The following is a 17,005-nucleotide window of genomic DNA, read 5'->3' as shown; positions in this document are numbered from 1 at the left end:
GGATTGCAAATAGATTTTCTTTTCAGAAGCATACTAGATATACTGCAATCTTGAAAAGATATGGCTGATGAAGGAATTTAACAAACTGATTTTTCCAAAACCAACTAGTCATATTAAAGGAAAAAGCTTCAGCACCAAAACTCATAACTACAGCAATACAGTATTTTATTCCATCTGTGACCAAGTTGTGGAATGATCTACCTGATCGGGTAGTTGAATCTGTAAACTTCAAAAGTACAAACTTGCAACAAATATTTTATGTTGAACAGGCTGACATAAGTCTTCTTATAGTTCATATATAACATGTTTTGACATTAATATTCTATCAAGCCTGACATAAGTCTTCTTATAGTTTATATATAACATGTTTTGACATTAATATTCTATCAAATTTTTTTCACATTTATTTATTCCCTTACTGGGCTATTTTCCCTTATTGGAGCATCTTTCTTTTCCAACTAGGGTTGTAGCTTAGCTAATAACAATAATAAAAACAATTAAAAGCAGCACTTTACATGCCTTTTTTGCTTCATCAAAAATGTATTTGCATAAAATAAATTTATCTCCATTTACCCATATCCAGAGCAATCAGATTTTTGGATAAAATTTATACCCTTACCTAGAGTGAAGTTTTGATTAATTTATCTCAAATTATTCATATGCAGAACATTCATCAGATCCATTCTTAAAATGTTATCTTAATCTTTCATTACTTTTGTTGTATTTTATTCCCTTTCCTCACTGGACTTTTTTCCTATTGAAATCATCAAATAGCATTCTGCTTTTCCAACCAGGGTTGTAGCCTAGCTAGTAATAATAATAATACCCTAATCTTTTTTTTTCACAAATTCCTTAGCAATCTTCACACTACTTTATTCTACAAATTCAACTTCTAATATATTTGTTTCTTTCAACTGTTCCTTGTCACTTCTTTAAACATAATCAAACAATTCTTTGGAGATATTGCAAACAATCATGAAAGTCAGCTGCCTCAGCAAAGAAAAACTTGCACACAGACAGTTAATAACGAGACCAATCCACAAACCTAACGTGTAGACTTATCCAAGAGACGAGGTTGAGTTAAGATGGACTAATGTACAGCTTGCAAGATTCAGCTGTGCCAGAAGAGAAAGTTGATATTTCTAAATGCAAGGAGGGACTACTAGTTAGAAGAGTACATTTTCTAATGCAAATTTATTATCTCAAAGCCCATAGAATACAGTACCTTCATGCAAAAGATTGTAAGAGAGAATTCATTATGGTTTTATATACCGTACCAATCCCCCGCGGTACAATAAAACAAGACAATAACCAAACTTATATGTTTCAATAGTAGTTTTATGAAAAGAAATCTACAAAATATGGGCTTAATGCATTGAAAGAATAAAATATAAATTAAATAAAAAAAAAAGCCAAAACCCCCTTCACCAGCAATTAGAAAAATTATAACTAGTGTACCATAAGATTCCAAAAACAATTGGGTAACCATTGTTATATAAAAAGAAATATGCAAAATATTGGCTTGTACAGAGAAGAAATTATAAAAAAAAAAGCCTTATTCCCACCACATTGGCAAGTAATTAGTAGAAATCATTACTGACGAGGCATACCGTGCTACAAGCCATCCCAAAACAAAATGGAAATATATTATTCATGTTCCAGCAATCCTGTACTACAACCATCAAAACCTTGGAAACATAAAAGTAAAAACTAAAGCGAAGTTATTTCTAGATATATTCACCAATCCACCAATATATGACGATCAAATAGTGATGTTAATGAGGACTTTTCCCACTTAAGGCAAATAGATCGATTGATTAGTTGATGTTTAGCCTCAATAAGCTGTTACCAGATGAAAATATGAATAAAATTGTTTACTGTACCAGCATTGCACTTGGAAAAAAAAGTTTTGGAGTCTGAAACAGAAGCACTTAAGACATCAGGTCTATTAAACTGACATGCAACCAGCATTAATTATAAAATAAATCTAACCTCATGGATTTCTCAGAAATGTTCAAAAGATCTAACTAAAGAATACGACTGTCTACACTTGAACTTCTAGATAAGTTGTTAGGGCAAAAGAAAAACTTACACTAGTCATCATATTTCAAGATAAAAATAAAAACTTTATCAAAGATACTGCAATGGGACAAATGTATTAATCAGCAAATTAAGAGACGACCCACTTATTTTTGTTCCTAGTAATAACTTCCATCACCTACTGAATCACTTTCATATTGGTAACAGAACTAGATGTCGGATCTAGAAATCCAACGGCTAAATTCAACATGTGTATTTACTGAACGCATTAAAAGCTTAAGATAGAGACTGGTGAAATTTAACAGAGGCTCTTTGCGCCAACAGGCGTAGGAAGATATGATGATGATATACTGAAAATCAATTCCTACTCTTAATTGTTGAAAGGGATTATTGTGAGATACACTCTTCCAACCATCATAAAAAGCCTACATACCAGTAACGATAGAATTGGTCAGAACCAACAATTATAAAAGTCTAGCTGGGTTACCTCATTTAACATTGAGTCTAGGAAATATTCACACCTTTGAACGACAGGAAGACTGACGAGATACAGCACATGACTTTCCCTAGGCCACCCCTACCAAAATTAGGCCACTTGAAAATCATATTCTCCAGAAAATCTTTTTGTCTTACAAGAAACAAGAGAGAAATTATAATCCATACTTAAGGAAGCAGTCAACATGTAGTACTTGGAACATATTTTTAAGCCCTTGGATTGCTGCTCACTAAACATGGGCTGGATTAATAAAAACCAACAACAGTTGTGAACATTAAAACCAGTTTGTATATATCAAAAAGGTAATGTAGATAAGACCCTTTAAATCAGGCATGGGCAACTGTTTGCTATCTGGTGGCCACATTTACTTTATCCAAGTGAGTGAAGGCTACACAATAACATACATGCAAGAAATATTACATGCCCAATATAAATTTTCCCGTTTTGTCTGAAAATTTACATAAAACTGATATACCTTTCATTATTTGCTAATGATGATTAATGGAAGGTCCTCTACTTAAAAAAAAAAAAAAAAAGTCAAATTGAAAATAAGGATAGGATAAAGAAATACTGTAAGCAAAACAACATTTGTAATAACCTGATATCTAATTCATAGGAAACAACTTATTTGTTGACTTTTATAGTTGGAAATCATTGGCATGGGATCCAGGTCAAGCCTACCCTAGAACAAAATTTAACAAAATTAGACTTAAAAACATGACCTTCTGTATTTATAGTTTTAGTAATCTACAAATTCTCTTGGGACGCATAACACCTAGTGGACCATAGGTTGCCCATGCCTGCTTTAAATTCTGCAAGCTTTAAAAACCCCTTTCAGCTTCAACACAAAATCAAACTCACCATCCGCAGCGGAGATGAAGTGCTTTCCGTTAGCTGAATAACTACCGCTTGTGATGTTCCCCGTGTGGCCCTTCAGCGACGTGATTAATTCGGGGTGGGTGTAAATTGGGGCAGTGGGACCCTTCTTCCAATCTTGAAATACTTTTTTCTTGGACACTTTGGTCATTCCCTTTTTCGACGATGTGTTATCTCCAGTTCCTTTCTTTTCGCCTGAAATTCAAAACAACGTCAGTGTCTGATACAAAACATCAATGATTCTATGATATAAGGTCAAAATTTTTTAAGTTAAGCTATTTCCTCTGAAAATTACATCAGCAATAAGACAATTAAAATAAATAATTGAGACACTGTAATTATAATTCTTAACCTTGTAAAATTACACCAACAGGATTCCGTGAAAAAACAGTAATTTTAAAATTCTTACGCCAATGAAATTACACCACCAATATGATTCTATCAAAACTTAATGGCATGCTGATACCCGCTTACCACCTCCAGCCAATACCATGACTTCCTCTTTCTTTTTCTGTTGAAAGACCTGCACAAAGAGGTCGACTTATTCAATCCCTTGATAAACAAATCTTTAGCTAACCGAATTCAACCGGGATCGACTCCATTCCAGAGAACAACAGAGATGCTATGAAGACCAGCGATGAACTGCCTATCAACCACCAGAGACCACAATTGAAAACAACAACTATTTACTGGGTTATATAACCTGATTCTGAATTTTCGTTTTGATAACAGCACTTACTGGAACAATTCACAGTTGTCCTAATTAAAATGCAGGTCCCCTTCAGATAACAGTTATCTATGTTACTGGGGAAAGAGGGCAGCAACCTAATTACCATAAATTAGTTTATCAACCACCAGGATAAGGTGAAGTTTACTAATACATCTGCACGAAAGCCACTTCATTACTTTTTGGGGGGCATGTTAGTGACACTTCAATTTCCCCTATATAAGGAGAAAGTCTCTTTTTTCTCTGTACATGTGATTATATACAATACACACATATATATATACACCCTTTCTTGCAACACAGGGGGGGAGGGTGTGGTCATAACCAGGTGAGAGGGGGTACCTTGAGAGGTACACTCTGAAACCAGACTCACAAATTACCAAACCAGTGGGTTGTAGTTAGAATGTGTGCGTGCAACATATCTAACTAAAATCGAGGTCCTTTTAGATGGCTTGAGCACAATACTCTTAAAATATTTAGCCAGTACCCCTTCAGTATAATATATTTAGGCATGTTCTCTTGTGCCTGGATGTTACCCTGACCTCAGATACATATAGTGTTGCAACGAGAAGGGGTCAACATGACCTCAGATGAGAAGGGATCAACATGACCTCAGATGAGAAGGGATCAACATGATTTTAGTGATACCTTTGACCGTGTTAATCATGAGGTCCTTGCTTTCAAACTCAAACAGTTGGGAGTGGGTGGGTAATTTCTTAGCATTATTATGGAATTTTTAAGTAATAGATCTCAAAGAGTTGTTGATGTACACCATAGTGAGTATAGGAATGTGATATCTGGTGTTCCACAGGGTAGTGTTCTTGGCCCATTACTTTTCATCTTATAGACACTTGACATGTGGTTTGGCCTAGAAAACAAGCTCATTGCATATGCAGATGATGTTTCTCTTTGCATTAATTCCATCCCCTGAATACAGATCTGGGGCTGCTGAATCCCTTCATAGATATCTAGCTAAAATTAGTACATGGTGCAAAGTATGGGGTATGAAGTATAATCCTAACAAAACTCAAAGTACGATTGTAAATAGGCCAAGGACAGTGGCTCCTCAGCACCAGGATCTCAGCACTGATTATGTTTCCTCAACTTTGTATGACAAATTTTAGGTATGATTCTCGTAAGCAAATTTATTTTTGAGAAAACTATTGGGTGTCTTCTTCAATTGCACAAAAGAATGCCTTGAGAAATTCTTTTTAAAGATTTTTGGTGATCAATCTATTCTGTAGTTTTAATTCTTTCATTCTACCTTGTTTCGAGTATTGTTCTCCTATCTGGTCTGCAACTGCCGATTCTCATTATAATTTGTTGGACAGAAACTTACGGTCTACCAAATTTCTTATTCCTGATCTAGATATTAACCTTTGGCACCATCGCTCAATTAGTTCATTATGCATTTGCACAAGATTTTTCATAATTCTGACCATCTTTAACATTCAGAGCTTTCTGGGCAGTTCTATCCTGTTCATAATACTAGGCATGAAGTTAATTCTAATAGCCAGGCCTTCTCCATCATGTGGCTCAATACTACACAGTATGCTAGAAATTCTATTCCAGCTGTGACCAAGTCGTGGAATGATCTTCCTAATCGGGTAGTTGAATCAGTAGAACTTCAAAAGTTGCAGCAAATCTTTTTATATTGAACAGGCTGACGAAAGTCTTTATAGTTATTTATGAATTAAGTTTTAAAGTTTTTAAAATATTTTATTTTTATTTCTTATTACTTCCATCATTTATTTATGACCTTGTTTCCTTTCCTCACTGGGCTATTTGTCTCTGTTGGAGCCCTTGGGCTTACAGCATCTTACTTTTCCAACTAGGGTTGTAGCTTGGCTAGTAATAATAATATGCCCAACTAATAAAAAGAAAAAATGGCAAATATGAAGTTATAAAAATATCATCCATTGGAAAGGTTACACTCAGGCACTGTTTCCTTATATCACTGGGCTATTTTCCTTGTTGGAGCCCTTGGGTTTATAGCATCCTACATTTCCAACAAGGGTTGCAACTAATATTAAAGGACCAGAGATCAAAGCTGAGAATTCTATTTTTTTTCAAACTACTTTACCTTAAACTTGAAAATAAAATTCTAAAAAATTGTCTTCTCTTTAGCCAGTTTAACAATCTTCTCTTATTTATACACTTGTTACTATAAACAAGCCAAGCCGCTACCTTTTAAAAAATACTTTGATTAAAACATTACAGGATTATAAGACTTATAAAATACATATAAACTACATTCAACTCTTGGTAAACCAGATAAAAATTCTTGGAAGCATGACTAGGAACTGCGCTGCCCAAATATCTCGAACGTGGCATAGATATGCAAGCTAGGAGTACAAAGAGCATCTATTTAGGGTACTCTGGTTATGAATGATAAATTAATAAATAAAAAAAAAAGGTGCTGGGCTGATAGAGTTAAATAGCAGCGTAATGATAACTGATAAGATAGGAGTGGCCTGACAGTTTATAGTAACACTGATATGCTACCTTTTACTTACCTATGTAAAGAGTTCATGATGGCTTTTACAGTAATAGTTAAGTCAAAATTTTTATCCCTTCTTGCAAAGCTCATCAACTATATGATTTCAGTTATAATTTTCATCTTTGAATAAACCCTAATGGTAAAATGAACATCCACTGAATAAATTCTATAAAGGAAGTACTTATGGAATCTAAAATTAAAAAATACTTGAAAAAACGTATGGACAACTGTATTAAAAGATCCACTTCAAAAACAATTTACCTTAATGTATAGGAAAAGAAAACATGGGTAGATAAAAAAAAAAAAATTACACAGATCAATCATCCAAATCCCCAATTAAGCTCCCAGGCTTTCATTAATCTAGTCCAAGGTAAAGAAGATATTTAAATATTTTATCTCTACACCATCAAACACCAAATTTGACACTTCTCTCTCCCTAATCAAATCCCTTCTGACATCACATTCCTCCCTTAGATGACTGACAGAAGTCATAAAATGTAAGGCAGAATCCTACAAGTTTTAAATGAACAAAAAGACTTGCCTTCACTTCAAGTTTAGCCCTACAGTATATGGGTTTTAAAGGCACCAATAAAATAGGAAATCCAATACACCACAGATCCATTTGCAATGATTATAGTTTGCCAAACGCAGGAAGACTGCAATGTCCAGACAGCATGTTTTATTAATCCTCCGAGGATATGAACTGAAGTCATCCGTTCACACAATCAAAATTTATTCAGTAACCATAAATGCTATTTAGAAATTGCTTCAGATTTCTTACGGAATTTTCAATTTCTTTCTATCTTTATTCTTCTGCTTATTAAATTATAGAACCTAGACATACGCAGTTTGACAGAGAACGTCACTGCCACCAGCCAAAACGCATGAGAAGGGATCGGCCAGCACGACCTCGGACGAGAAGGGATCGGCCAGCACGACCTCGGACGAGAAGGGATCGGCCAGCACGACCTCGGACGAGAAGGGATCGGCCAGCACGACCTCGGACGAGAAGGGATCGGCCAGCACGACCTCGGACGAGAAGGGATCGGCCAGCACGACCTCGGACGAGAAGGGATCGGCCAGCACGACCTCGGACGAGAAGGGATCGGCCAGCACGACCTCGGACGAGAAGGGATCGGCCAGCACGACCTCGGACGAGAAGGGATCGGCCAGCACGACCTCGGACGAGAAGGGATCGGCCAGCACGACCTCGGACGAGAAGGGATCGGCCAGCACGACCTCGGACGAGAAGGGATCGGCCAGCACGACCTCGGACGAGAAGGGACCGGCCAGCACGACCTCGGACGAGAAGGGACCGGCCAGCACGACCTCGGACGAGAAGGGACCGGCCAGCACGACCTCGGACGAGAAGGGACCGGCCAGCACGACCTCGGACGAGAAGGGACCGGCCAGCACGACCTCGGACGAGAAGGGATCGTCACGCCCTTAAGATGGCTAACAACCTGCATCACCCTCTCGTGTAAATTTCTTTACGAGGATAGTTTTCCAAATAAGTGTGTACTGCAACTGAACCTTAAATAAACCAGGCACCCAGGTTAGGCAAACAGGAAGGCATTTTAAGATAGTTTGAAAGTCTAACGCTCATTTACGATCCTTTGAAAACCACTACAGAACAATAAGGAAGAAGTCTATCACTCATTTAAGACCTTGTAAAGACTAGGAAAAAGTCTAATGCTAATTCAAGATCATGTGAATACATGAATTGAAGATACTCTTTAAACAAAGGGCCAACCTTGCCTTCTAAACTGCAGTCAATAGTTATTAACTTTTTCTCAAAAGGGCTATTTTCCCCTATTAAAGCCCTTGGGCTTACAGCACCCAGCTTTTCAACTAGGGATGTAGATTAGTTTGTAGTAATAATATTTCTGGGAACTAAAAATTTAGATTCCCCAAGACATCAAGTCACAAAGTACAAATCTAAATGCTAGCAGATTACAAAACAGTTAACCAGCTATCTTAACACAGATGGAAACGAATAACACTTCAATGGAAAATATAGAATCCGAGGGAAACGAGACAGGCCAGATAAACTCACTAACAAAATCGATCAGACAAGGGAACACTTACAGTATGGCACTTATGACTAGGAAAATACTATCCATTGTATTACTTTAATGACTCTGCTAAACTCAATGGCACATAGACCAAGGCAAAGCTATCACTGGATTGGTTTAAAGGAAATAGTTTGTGAAAGCCTTTGTTTTATAATTGAGGCTTGACAAGTATTGGCTATACTGGATTGATATATTGTTGGGGGTAATGTATTCGGAGCATTTGGTTATCAGCGGCCAGATCATCCTCCCACCTAACCTACACGCTGTCCTTCCCTACTTAACTAAGGGGGGGGGGGGGGCACCCTAGCGAACCCCTTAACACTGCCATATTTTTTTAGTTAGTCGTCATTATACATATAGGTGGCTGCTACCATACATACACGCCCATTTATTCAAAATATTCATAAAATGCAGGTGTATTCCATATATACATATTGTATATTATGTGGTTTCACCTACCCTCTAGGGTACCAAATTACTAGGCCGGACAATGCATTGGTAATAAAGTCGAATTACTTATGTAATGGTTTAAATTTCGAATAAAATGATTAACACCAATGGGCACCTAAACAGAATTATTCCAGATTTCGCTCATCGACGGGAACATTCCCAACAATGGAAATCGGTTCCCGGGGAATTTTTCCCCGCATTACCACGAAATGATTAATGAAGCTCTATCTGGGTAAGAAACTCTGCAGGTTTATATTATCACATGGAAAATACATCTCCTCGAAGGGATATTTACTTCCTAGCATTAGAATTTCGACGGGAACAACCCCAAATTGGGAATCGGTTCCCGTGACCCAGGGTCCGGGAATGCAGGAAGTGCCTCTATAGCGGGGTCCGGTTCATAGCGGGACCATCACCCCGTTTCGTGTTCCACTAACCTACACCGGGATCCGGGGGTCCTTATGGCCCTAGAATACGAAAAGTACTCCACATTTCCCCTTCGTCAGACATTCAAAAGTTTGAAACACATCCGTAAATAATGCCTCATTGATTCGCCTTCGGTGAAAACAGAAATTTCTCCGAGGAGCACCGACCCCGCTACAACATCCTCTACCCCCTATTTCCGACAATATCCGACTTGTGACCCACCTGTCTGTTTTTCGGTGCCTTGTCCTTCATCTTTCCCTCTTCTGAAAAGCCACACGAGGACCATAATAGTGGCACCGACCACTACCGATATGAACAACAACATCGTGGGATCTTCGGCGGAGACGGAGGCGTGTGTACTGGGTCCCGCCATAATGTATAATGACGTCACAGCCACGTGTTGGCCAATCACCGCGTGACCCACCATAGGATGAAAAGTTTCGCGGACAAAACAATAACAATTCAGGAAAATCCACTCACATTAATATTAAAATTGATAAAACATGTAAAATTTGTCTTTTCAAAAAGATACATTAGTATTTTCTCAACTGCCACGCAGTTAGAAACTATTATTTCCGCCTTAATTCCACTTATACGTGTTTCCTGGAAGCCGTCTCCGCTCAGAATGACTGCGCGGTCTCAAGTACAAAACAATAACAAATTGTACAAAAACCTGTTAAGTCTTAAAACTGGCATTGCCAATCACCTGTGTCAAGCCGGACTTAATTACAGGTGTTATTTCCAGCCATAATTATGTTAATGACCCAGATAACACTGGTGGAGCTCAAATTACTTAAAAGCTCCGGCCACAAATAGTAATTCGGCATTTACTTCGCGAAAATGAGAAAAGAGGCAAACAGTTGCAATGCAGTACTATTTTCAATCTATGGCTGCAGTCTTCATGGTTGCACAAGGCAGTAAAACACGTAAATACATTTTAACATAGCGTCGATTTTATGTCAAGAATAAGATTTTGACGTAAATTTGTCCCTTCAAGTTGATAAAATTACACCAAATATGGCACTCTATATCAATTGTTTTTTGCTACTTGGAATTTTTTATCTTTACTATTTTTTCCAAATCTCTTCTTCCCGTCTTCGGGGAATTTCCTTGACACTAATATCGGAAGTAGGAAAACAAACTATCTCTCTCTCTCTCTCTCTCTCTCTCTCTCTCTCTCTCTCTCTCTCTCTCTCTCTCTCTCTCTCTCTCTCTCTCAGTGATAAGAACTGGTTCAGCCCAGCGCTAATTTAGTATGCTTGCGCAAAATGGGATATTTCGGGACAACCCATGGGTCCAGCATCCCAAGGACATGTGGCCAAGTACACGAGGATCGTCTTAATGACTCATTGCAATTCGCATGTTGGCATAAGTGACTAGATCATTGATGCTGAGTGAAATTAACTAAAAGTTATAAATAATCAAATAAAGTCTTACCAGTTTGTTAGCTTATGATCGTTTTATCCCATGACATTCGTATTCCCAAGGCAGCGCCGGAGTAGGAAATATCTTGAATTCATGATTTTTTTCTTTCTTTAAAGACCACGACGTTAAACTTGGGAAGATATTTAATAGGAAAAAGGAGAATAATGGGAACGTATTTGTTCTCGGTATCCTTAAGACTTATTCCTTTGAAGACGTCTTCGCTAATAACAGAAATTACATTTTATTTCTCACGATGACAAGAGAAATAAATTGTATCGGATTGGTAATAGAGTCTGGAGGTCCGCAATAAGACTAATGCCATCTTTAAACACCTTGCATTATTCGCGTGTCATGGTTGGCATAAGGCCAACAAATATGAACAAACACTTTGAAATATCTAGATATTATTAGTATTTGATTAGGTTCATAGATAAACTGGTTTATCTTGTGTTCTGATTAAGGAAAAAAACATAGGCCTATTTTTAACTTATGAAGCTAGGATTTGGGCCGGTGAAAATTTTGATTTATCTTTAAAGGATTTTTTTCTCTCTTTTTAAGTGGGAATGAGCTGTTCAAATTTGGGCTTTTGACTTGTGGAAGCCTCTTGGATTCTTCCCTGCCTACAGATCTGCTGGACTAATATCTAAACTACAACACTAGTCGGAAAAGCAAGACGATATAAGACCAAGGGCTCCAACAAGGAAAATAGCCCAATGAGGGAAGGAAACATGGAAATACACGATCTACAGAAGTGATGAACAATCAAAATAAAATATTCTAAGATTAGTAACATAACATTAAAATAGATCTTTCATATAAAAAACAAGAGGATGCGAAATAAGAATAATGTGTCAGAGTGTAGGCCTACCCAAATTGCGTTCAGTTTCTAAGACATTGTCACTGAATGTCCCTTGTCTCTGCCATTCACGAGCGCCCTTTAAACCCTTACACAGATGTGATGTGTTTTACTATTAATTCGGATTTTATCCGTTAGTGTTAAACCTACAGAACAGGGCGATGACTTTCCCGCCCAGTTGGAGCTTGGCGTGAATCACTCATTTCCGCTCCGTGGCTCCATTTTATTCTCCAAGGTGGCTACGCATCGTAAGGACTCCACCACAACGGTACAGTTCCCCCACACAGAGGTTATAGATGCAGGTGTTGCAGCTGTAACACGTGCTTCGGCTTAACCATGGGTTCAAAGCAAGTGCGCCTTTGTTAACTTTCACAAGGGGAATTGAAAGGGAAAGGGTGATGGAAATTAATTGCGGAAAATGAAAATTGTTTGTTTGGGTTTACTGCCTCTCATGGTGGCGAACATCTGTTGTCAGATGTTTCAATTTTATTTTCCGAGCATATATTACTTTCAGTGAGTGTATTTATTATTATTATTATTATTATTATTATTATTATTATTATTATTATCATCCCGTTTTGAATGGGGGCACCTTAACGTGATGAAAGGGTTTATGTATCACCATGATCAGCAACGCTGTACTACAGGCCACCCATACTAGGTTGGTTTGCTGTGAGCGATCAGACTAAAGTCTCACAAGCGTGGTGATGAAAATGGCCGAACACCAGACGTGACTAGGGAGATGTCTGAGGCCTTTGTCTTGCAGTGGACTAGAAACGGCTGCATTTGTTGTTGTTTTAAGTCAAACTGCAGCTGGAAAACAACGTAATGAAGTACGGAAGGGAAAAAATATAATAAAGATATAAAATAATAATATAAAGAAGAAAAACAAATTAAATAAAACACCATCAAATAAGAGACTTGAGTAATCCTCTCAATAAGAGGTATTTTTCGGTGAAAAAAAAAATACATCTACCATCCAACGAAGGAAATGACATAGGGCTCCATTTCAATTCCAACGTCATTTCCCGAGAAGAGAGAGAGAGATGATATACTTGGAAATGACGCATCTCCACTTTTACCTCGAGGTCAAATTCTGATGAAACGCAAATTGGGAGAAAGGACCGGAATGAAAAGTTTGTTTTTATCATATTGGACGTTTTGGTCCCCCCCCCCCCCCTCCTCTCTCTCTCTCTTTCAGCACAGCTGTCGAACGCGTTCACAGATGTCCTAGCCACCACGGTGTGGTACGCACAGGTGTCACACATGTTTACTCATCGTATTATGTGAATACTTTCTCCGTCGTCATATTAATGATTTGGGCGGTTATGTTCTTGGAGAGTACAGACTCGAATCCTGGACGGGGTAAGAGTAAGTTATTCCTATAGCAAGGAGAATTCAGCTCGATATTTTCTGAACAAAATCTTACAATTGTTGAAAAAAAAGTAACTAACGAATTATCATTCATAAACAAAATTGATTTAATATATGTAGCTATTTTTAGCACCTTCTGAGTTCTATTGGTGATTTTTTTCTGTTGTAACACTTAAACTCCTGCTTTTCAACACAGTTATTTGTTCAAAATTGTACGAATTTTATTTGAAAAAGATATTGAAATTACTATTATGATTAGAAAATCGGATCACCAAACAAAGTTATTTCTTTAGCACCTAACACTCAAACAATTGCCTTTCAACACATACACGAACTGAAAACAACAGCGAACAAACTGTACCAGAAAAAAAAAAAACTCGCCAAACTTTTCCCACCGCGAAAGCACAGACACACCTTTCCCCTGAGGAGATCTTCCTTGAATGATGTCTCCTTAACAATAAAAGGTGGAGAGAGACGCCAGCACTCTTGTGCGTACACGTTGGGACCCTATGATTCTTATCTGAACAACCATAGACTGTTCTGGAAATCCTTTGGTCACTGCTCTGGTTGTCTAGCGCAAGGCTTAAGATTTGTTGCTAGCTTACGCGCTTGGGGTTCATTCAACGCAAAACAAATCTATGGCTTCGTATAATAGTTCTGTGAACGTTTCTTAGAGAATATTGTCTTTTAAAAAGTGTGAATTTCGATGGTGTTCATTTGATAGACGCAATACAGCCGGTTTCCGTAGGCCTAAGAATTGTCTTTAGGCATATCTATAAGAGGCTCCTGGTGTGTTCCATAGGACATGACCTTAAACGTAAAAACAGTCCCTTGGGCATGTTGAATGTTTAGTATACTATCAGAAACCCTTGCGTCTGTGTTGATAAAATTTTTTTTTGTTAAGAAGGTAAAGATGTTTTTATAGGGTGTTTAAGTGATCTATTGTCAAAAACACTTTGATCAGCCTTATATATATATATATATATATATATATATATATAATATATATATATATTATATATATATATATATGTATATATACATACATATATATATATATATATATAATATATATATATATATATATATATATATATATATATATATATATATTCCGTGTCAATGGGGTACACGCAATAAAAAATGCAAACATAAATGTTTATTAAGCTATCCATGAGATAACTTTGCGTTTCTTTAATATCTTTTAAGGCTTTAAAAATGTTCTTTAATTAAATCTAAAAGTCAACAAAGCTTTGTTTAACGTTTTTTACTTTTTCTTTTTTAAATCAAGATATTCCGCTCTATAAATCTGAGTGATAGTAAGAAACATCTTGCAAGATGTTCTACGCAGCTTCCCGGAAGAAGAAATGAGAGAGAGAGAGAGAGAGAGATGAGAGAGAGAGGAGAGGAGAGAGAGAGAGAGAGAGAGATTCCGGGAACGAAGAGGGGCAGCGGCTTCGTCGTCATTTCCGGTGGGAAAACGGAATCGCGCGGGAAGTAGTAGACAAAATGAACGCAGCAATTCACGTACCCCCTTTAGGAGTCGTCTGACGAAACGGCCCCACGCCCCTGCGTCATTCTATCTCCGGGCTGACGCAGGTCAGGGCATCATCTATTTTTTTCTTATATATATCATCAATTGTCTAGAGACATTATTTCTTGTTCTGATCGTATCTCTCTCTCCCTCTCATCTATTTCTTATATATATTCTGGTTTTCATTCTGTTCTCTTTGTTTTGTTCTCAATTTTTACTTGGTTCAAAACGTTGCACTTCCTGATGCAATAAATTCTTTCGTCCTCAATATTTCCTATTAGGATCTCTCTCTCTCTCTCTCTCTCTCTCTCTCTCTCTCTCTCTCTCTCTCTCTCTCTCTCTCTCTCTCTCTCTCCTCTGAAATATTTCCTACTTATCTTTATTTGTAATATATATATATATATATATATATATATATATATATATATATATATATATATGTGTGTGTGTGTGTGTGTGTGTGTGTACACGCGCGCTCGTTAAACGGAAACAATTATTCACAGTAAAGATGCAATTTAGATGTCACGCTAAGACTACAGAAGCTCAGGAAACGCGGTCATGTTTTTAATAAGGCTTCAGTCTAGACCTAACCTTATATGGTTGAAATACTTGCAATAAAATAATTTCTCTCTCTCTCTCTCTCTCTCTCTCTCTCTCTCTCTCTCTCTCTCTCTCTCTCTCTCTCTCTCCGGAGTTCCCACTCTCACAACATGCTCCGTACAAGTTCGGGCAAATCCTTCAATGCATACGTAATCAGAGAGAAATGTGGACGAATTACAAACCAGTTTCTTGGAATCCTTAAGCACAAAAACTTCCTATTAAAACGTCGAGGAGTTGATTCCGTTTTCTCTAAAAATTCGTAGTTTTCTTTTGCAGGGGGAAACTACTAGAGTTTTGTAGACCGTATATCCACGCAAGAGGATTACTGTGTTATATAATTCTACTGTGTCGCTGTATAGCTTCCACGGTACTATTGATTTTTGAAGGAAAAAACTGACGCAACAAGTAATTAGTATTGGCAGATCTGACGCAACTGTTTCAAAAGAAAAAAAAATATTTTAATCTATTTAATGATTGGCTTTTGTGATCTTTTAAGCAACTGCTATCTTGAATTAGATAATCACTGGTTTATAAATAAATAGAAACAGACTTTATTCCGATGGTAATGTTAAGCTCCAGCATTATTATGGGGAGCGAGGGTTGACGGTCTGCGCAGATCGATAGCCATACGCTTACGTGTACTTACTGAACTTGCCTGTGTAACGTGAAGCAATCTCTTCGTGCTGTGCTCGTTTACACACACACACACACACAGACAGACACACACACATACACACACACACACATATATATATATATATATATATGTATATATATATATATATATATATAATATAATATAAATATATATATATATATATATGTATATACGTGTGTGGGGTGTTTACATACATGTATGTATGTATATAAATATAAACAAATATATATATATATATATATATACTGTATATATGCATACTCACAATTCATAATTAAAGTATTTAATTATATGGTCCAACCACTTTTAACTTATGCATCATAATCTTGGAGCCTCACTAAAGCTAAGTTTTTAGAACATAAGCCAGTTACAACTCAAACTTTTATAGTTTATTTATGACATATTTGTTTTTGATGTGTTAATAGTTTATATACGACATGTCTGTTTTGACGTTGTTACTTATTTTAGAATGATTTATTGTTAATTTGTTCCCTTCATTTAATTATTTCCTTATTTCCTTCCTCACTGGGCTATTTTTCCCTGTTGGAGCCCCTGGCTTATAGCATCTTGCTTTTCCAACTAGGGTTGTAGCTTGGATAGTAATAATAATAATAATAATAATAATGAGCTATGGAAAGAATAATAATGGGAATAACGCTAAAAGACAGAAAAGAGAAACAAGAATACGAGAGCAAACTAAATTAGAGAATATTCTAACAACATGTAAGAAAAAGAAACGGACATGGGCAGGGCATATGAAGAGGAGGACGGACAATAGATAAACGGTAAAATAACAGAACGGGTCTCTAGAGATTGCAAAAGAAGCAGAGGAAGGAAGAGAGGACGATGGATTAACGAGATAAGAAAATAAGACCATAGAGACGTGAGTGGAAGGTCATGCTTAAGGCTTTTGTTCTGCAGTGGACTAGTAACGGCTGACAATGAATGATATATATATATATATATAT

The 17,005-nt window shown here is 37.0% G+C and overlaps 1 protein-coding gene across 3 annotated transcripts in view; it reads right to left on the bottom strand.

Annotated features, from left to right (window-relative positions):
• LOC137628915 (transducin beta-like protein 2) overlaps window positions 1-17,005 on the bottom strand; it is a 90,034-nt gene that overhangs the window by 60,606 nt on the left and 12,423 nt on the right. Inside the window, exons 1-2 of one of the 3 annotated variants that reach the window (XM_068360197.1) lie at window positions 9,813-10,234; window positions 3,398-3,607 (exon numbers count right to left, since the gene is read on the bottom strand). In XM_068360197.1, coding sequence (XP_068216298.1) covers window positions 3,398-3,607; window positions 9,813-10,017 — 415 coding nt within the window. In that variant the 5' untranslated portion in view covers window positions 10,018-10,234. Of the gene's footprint in view, window positions 1-3,397; window positions 3,608-9,812; window positions 10,235-17,005 lie in introns of those variants that run through there. The other 2 variants (XM_068360199.1, XM_068360198.1) reach the window with 2 other exon arrangements.

This window comes from Palaemon carinicauda, chromosome 36, assembly GCF_036898095.1.
Source record: "Palaemon carinicauda isolate YSFRI2023 chromosome 36, ASM3689809v2, whole genome shotgun sequence".
Taxonomy (NCBI): Eukaryota; Metazoa; Arthropoda; class Malacostraca; order Decapoda; family Palaemonidae; genus Palaemon; species Palaemon carinicauda.
The sequence above is the reverse complement of the archived record's forward strand: the minus strand, read 5'-3'. Positions and strand labels throughout refer to the sequence as shown.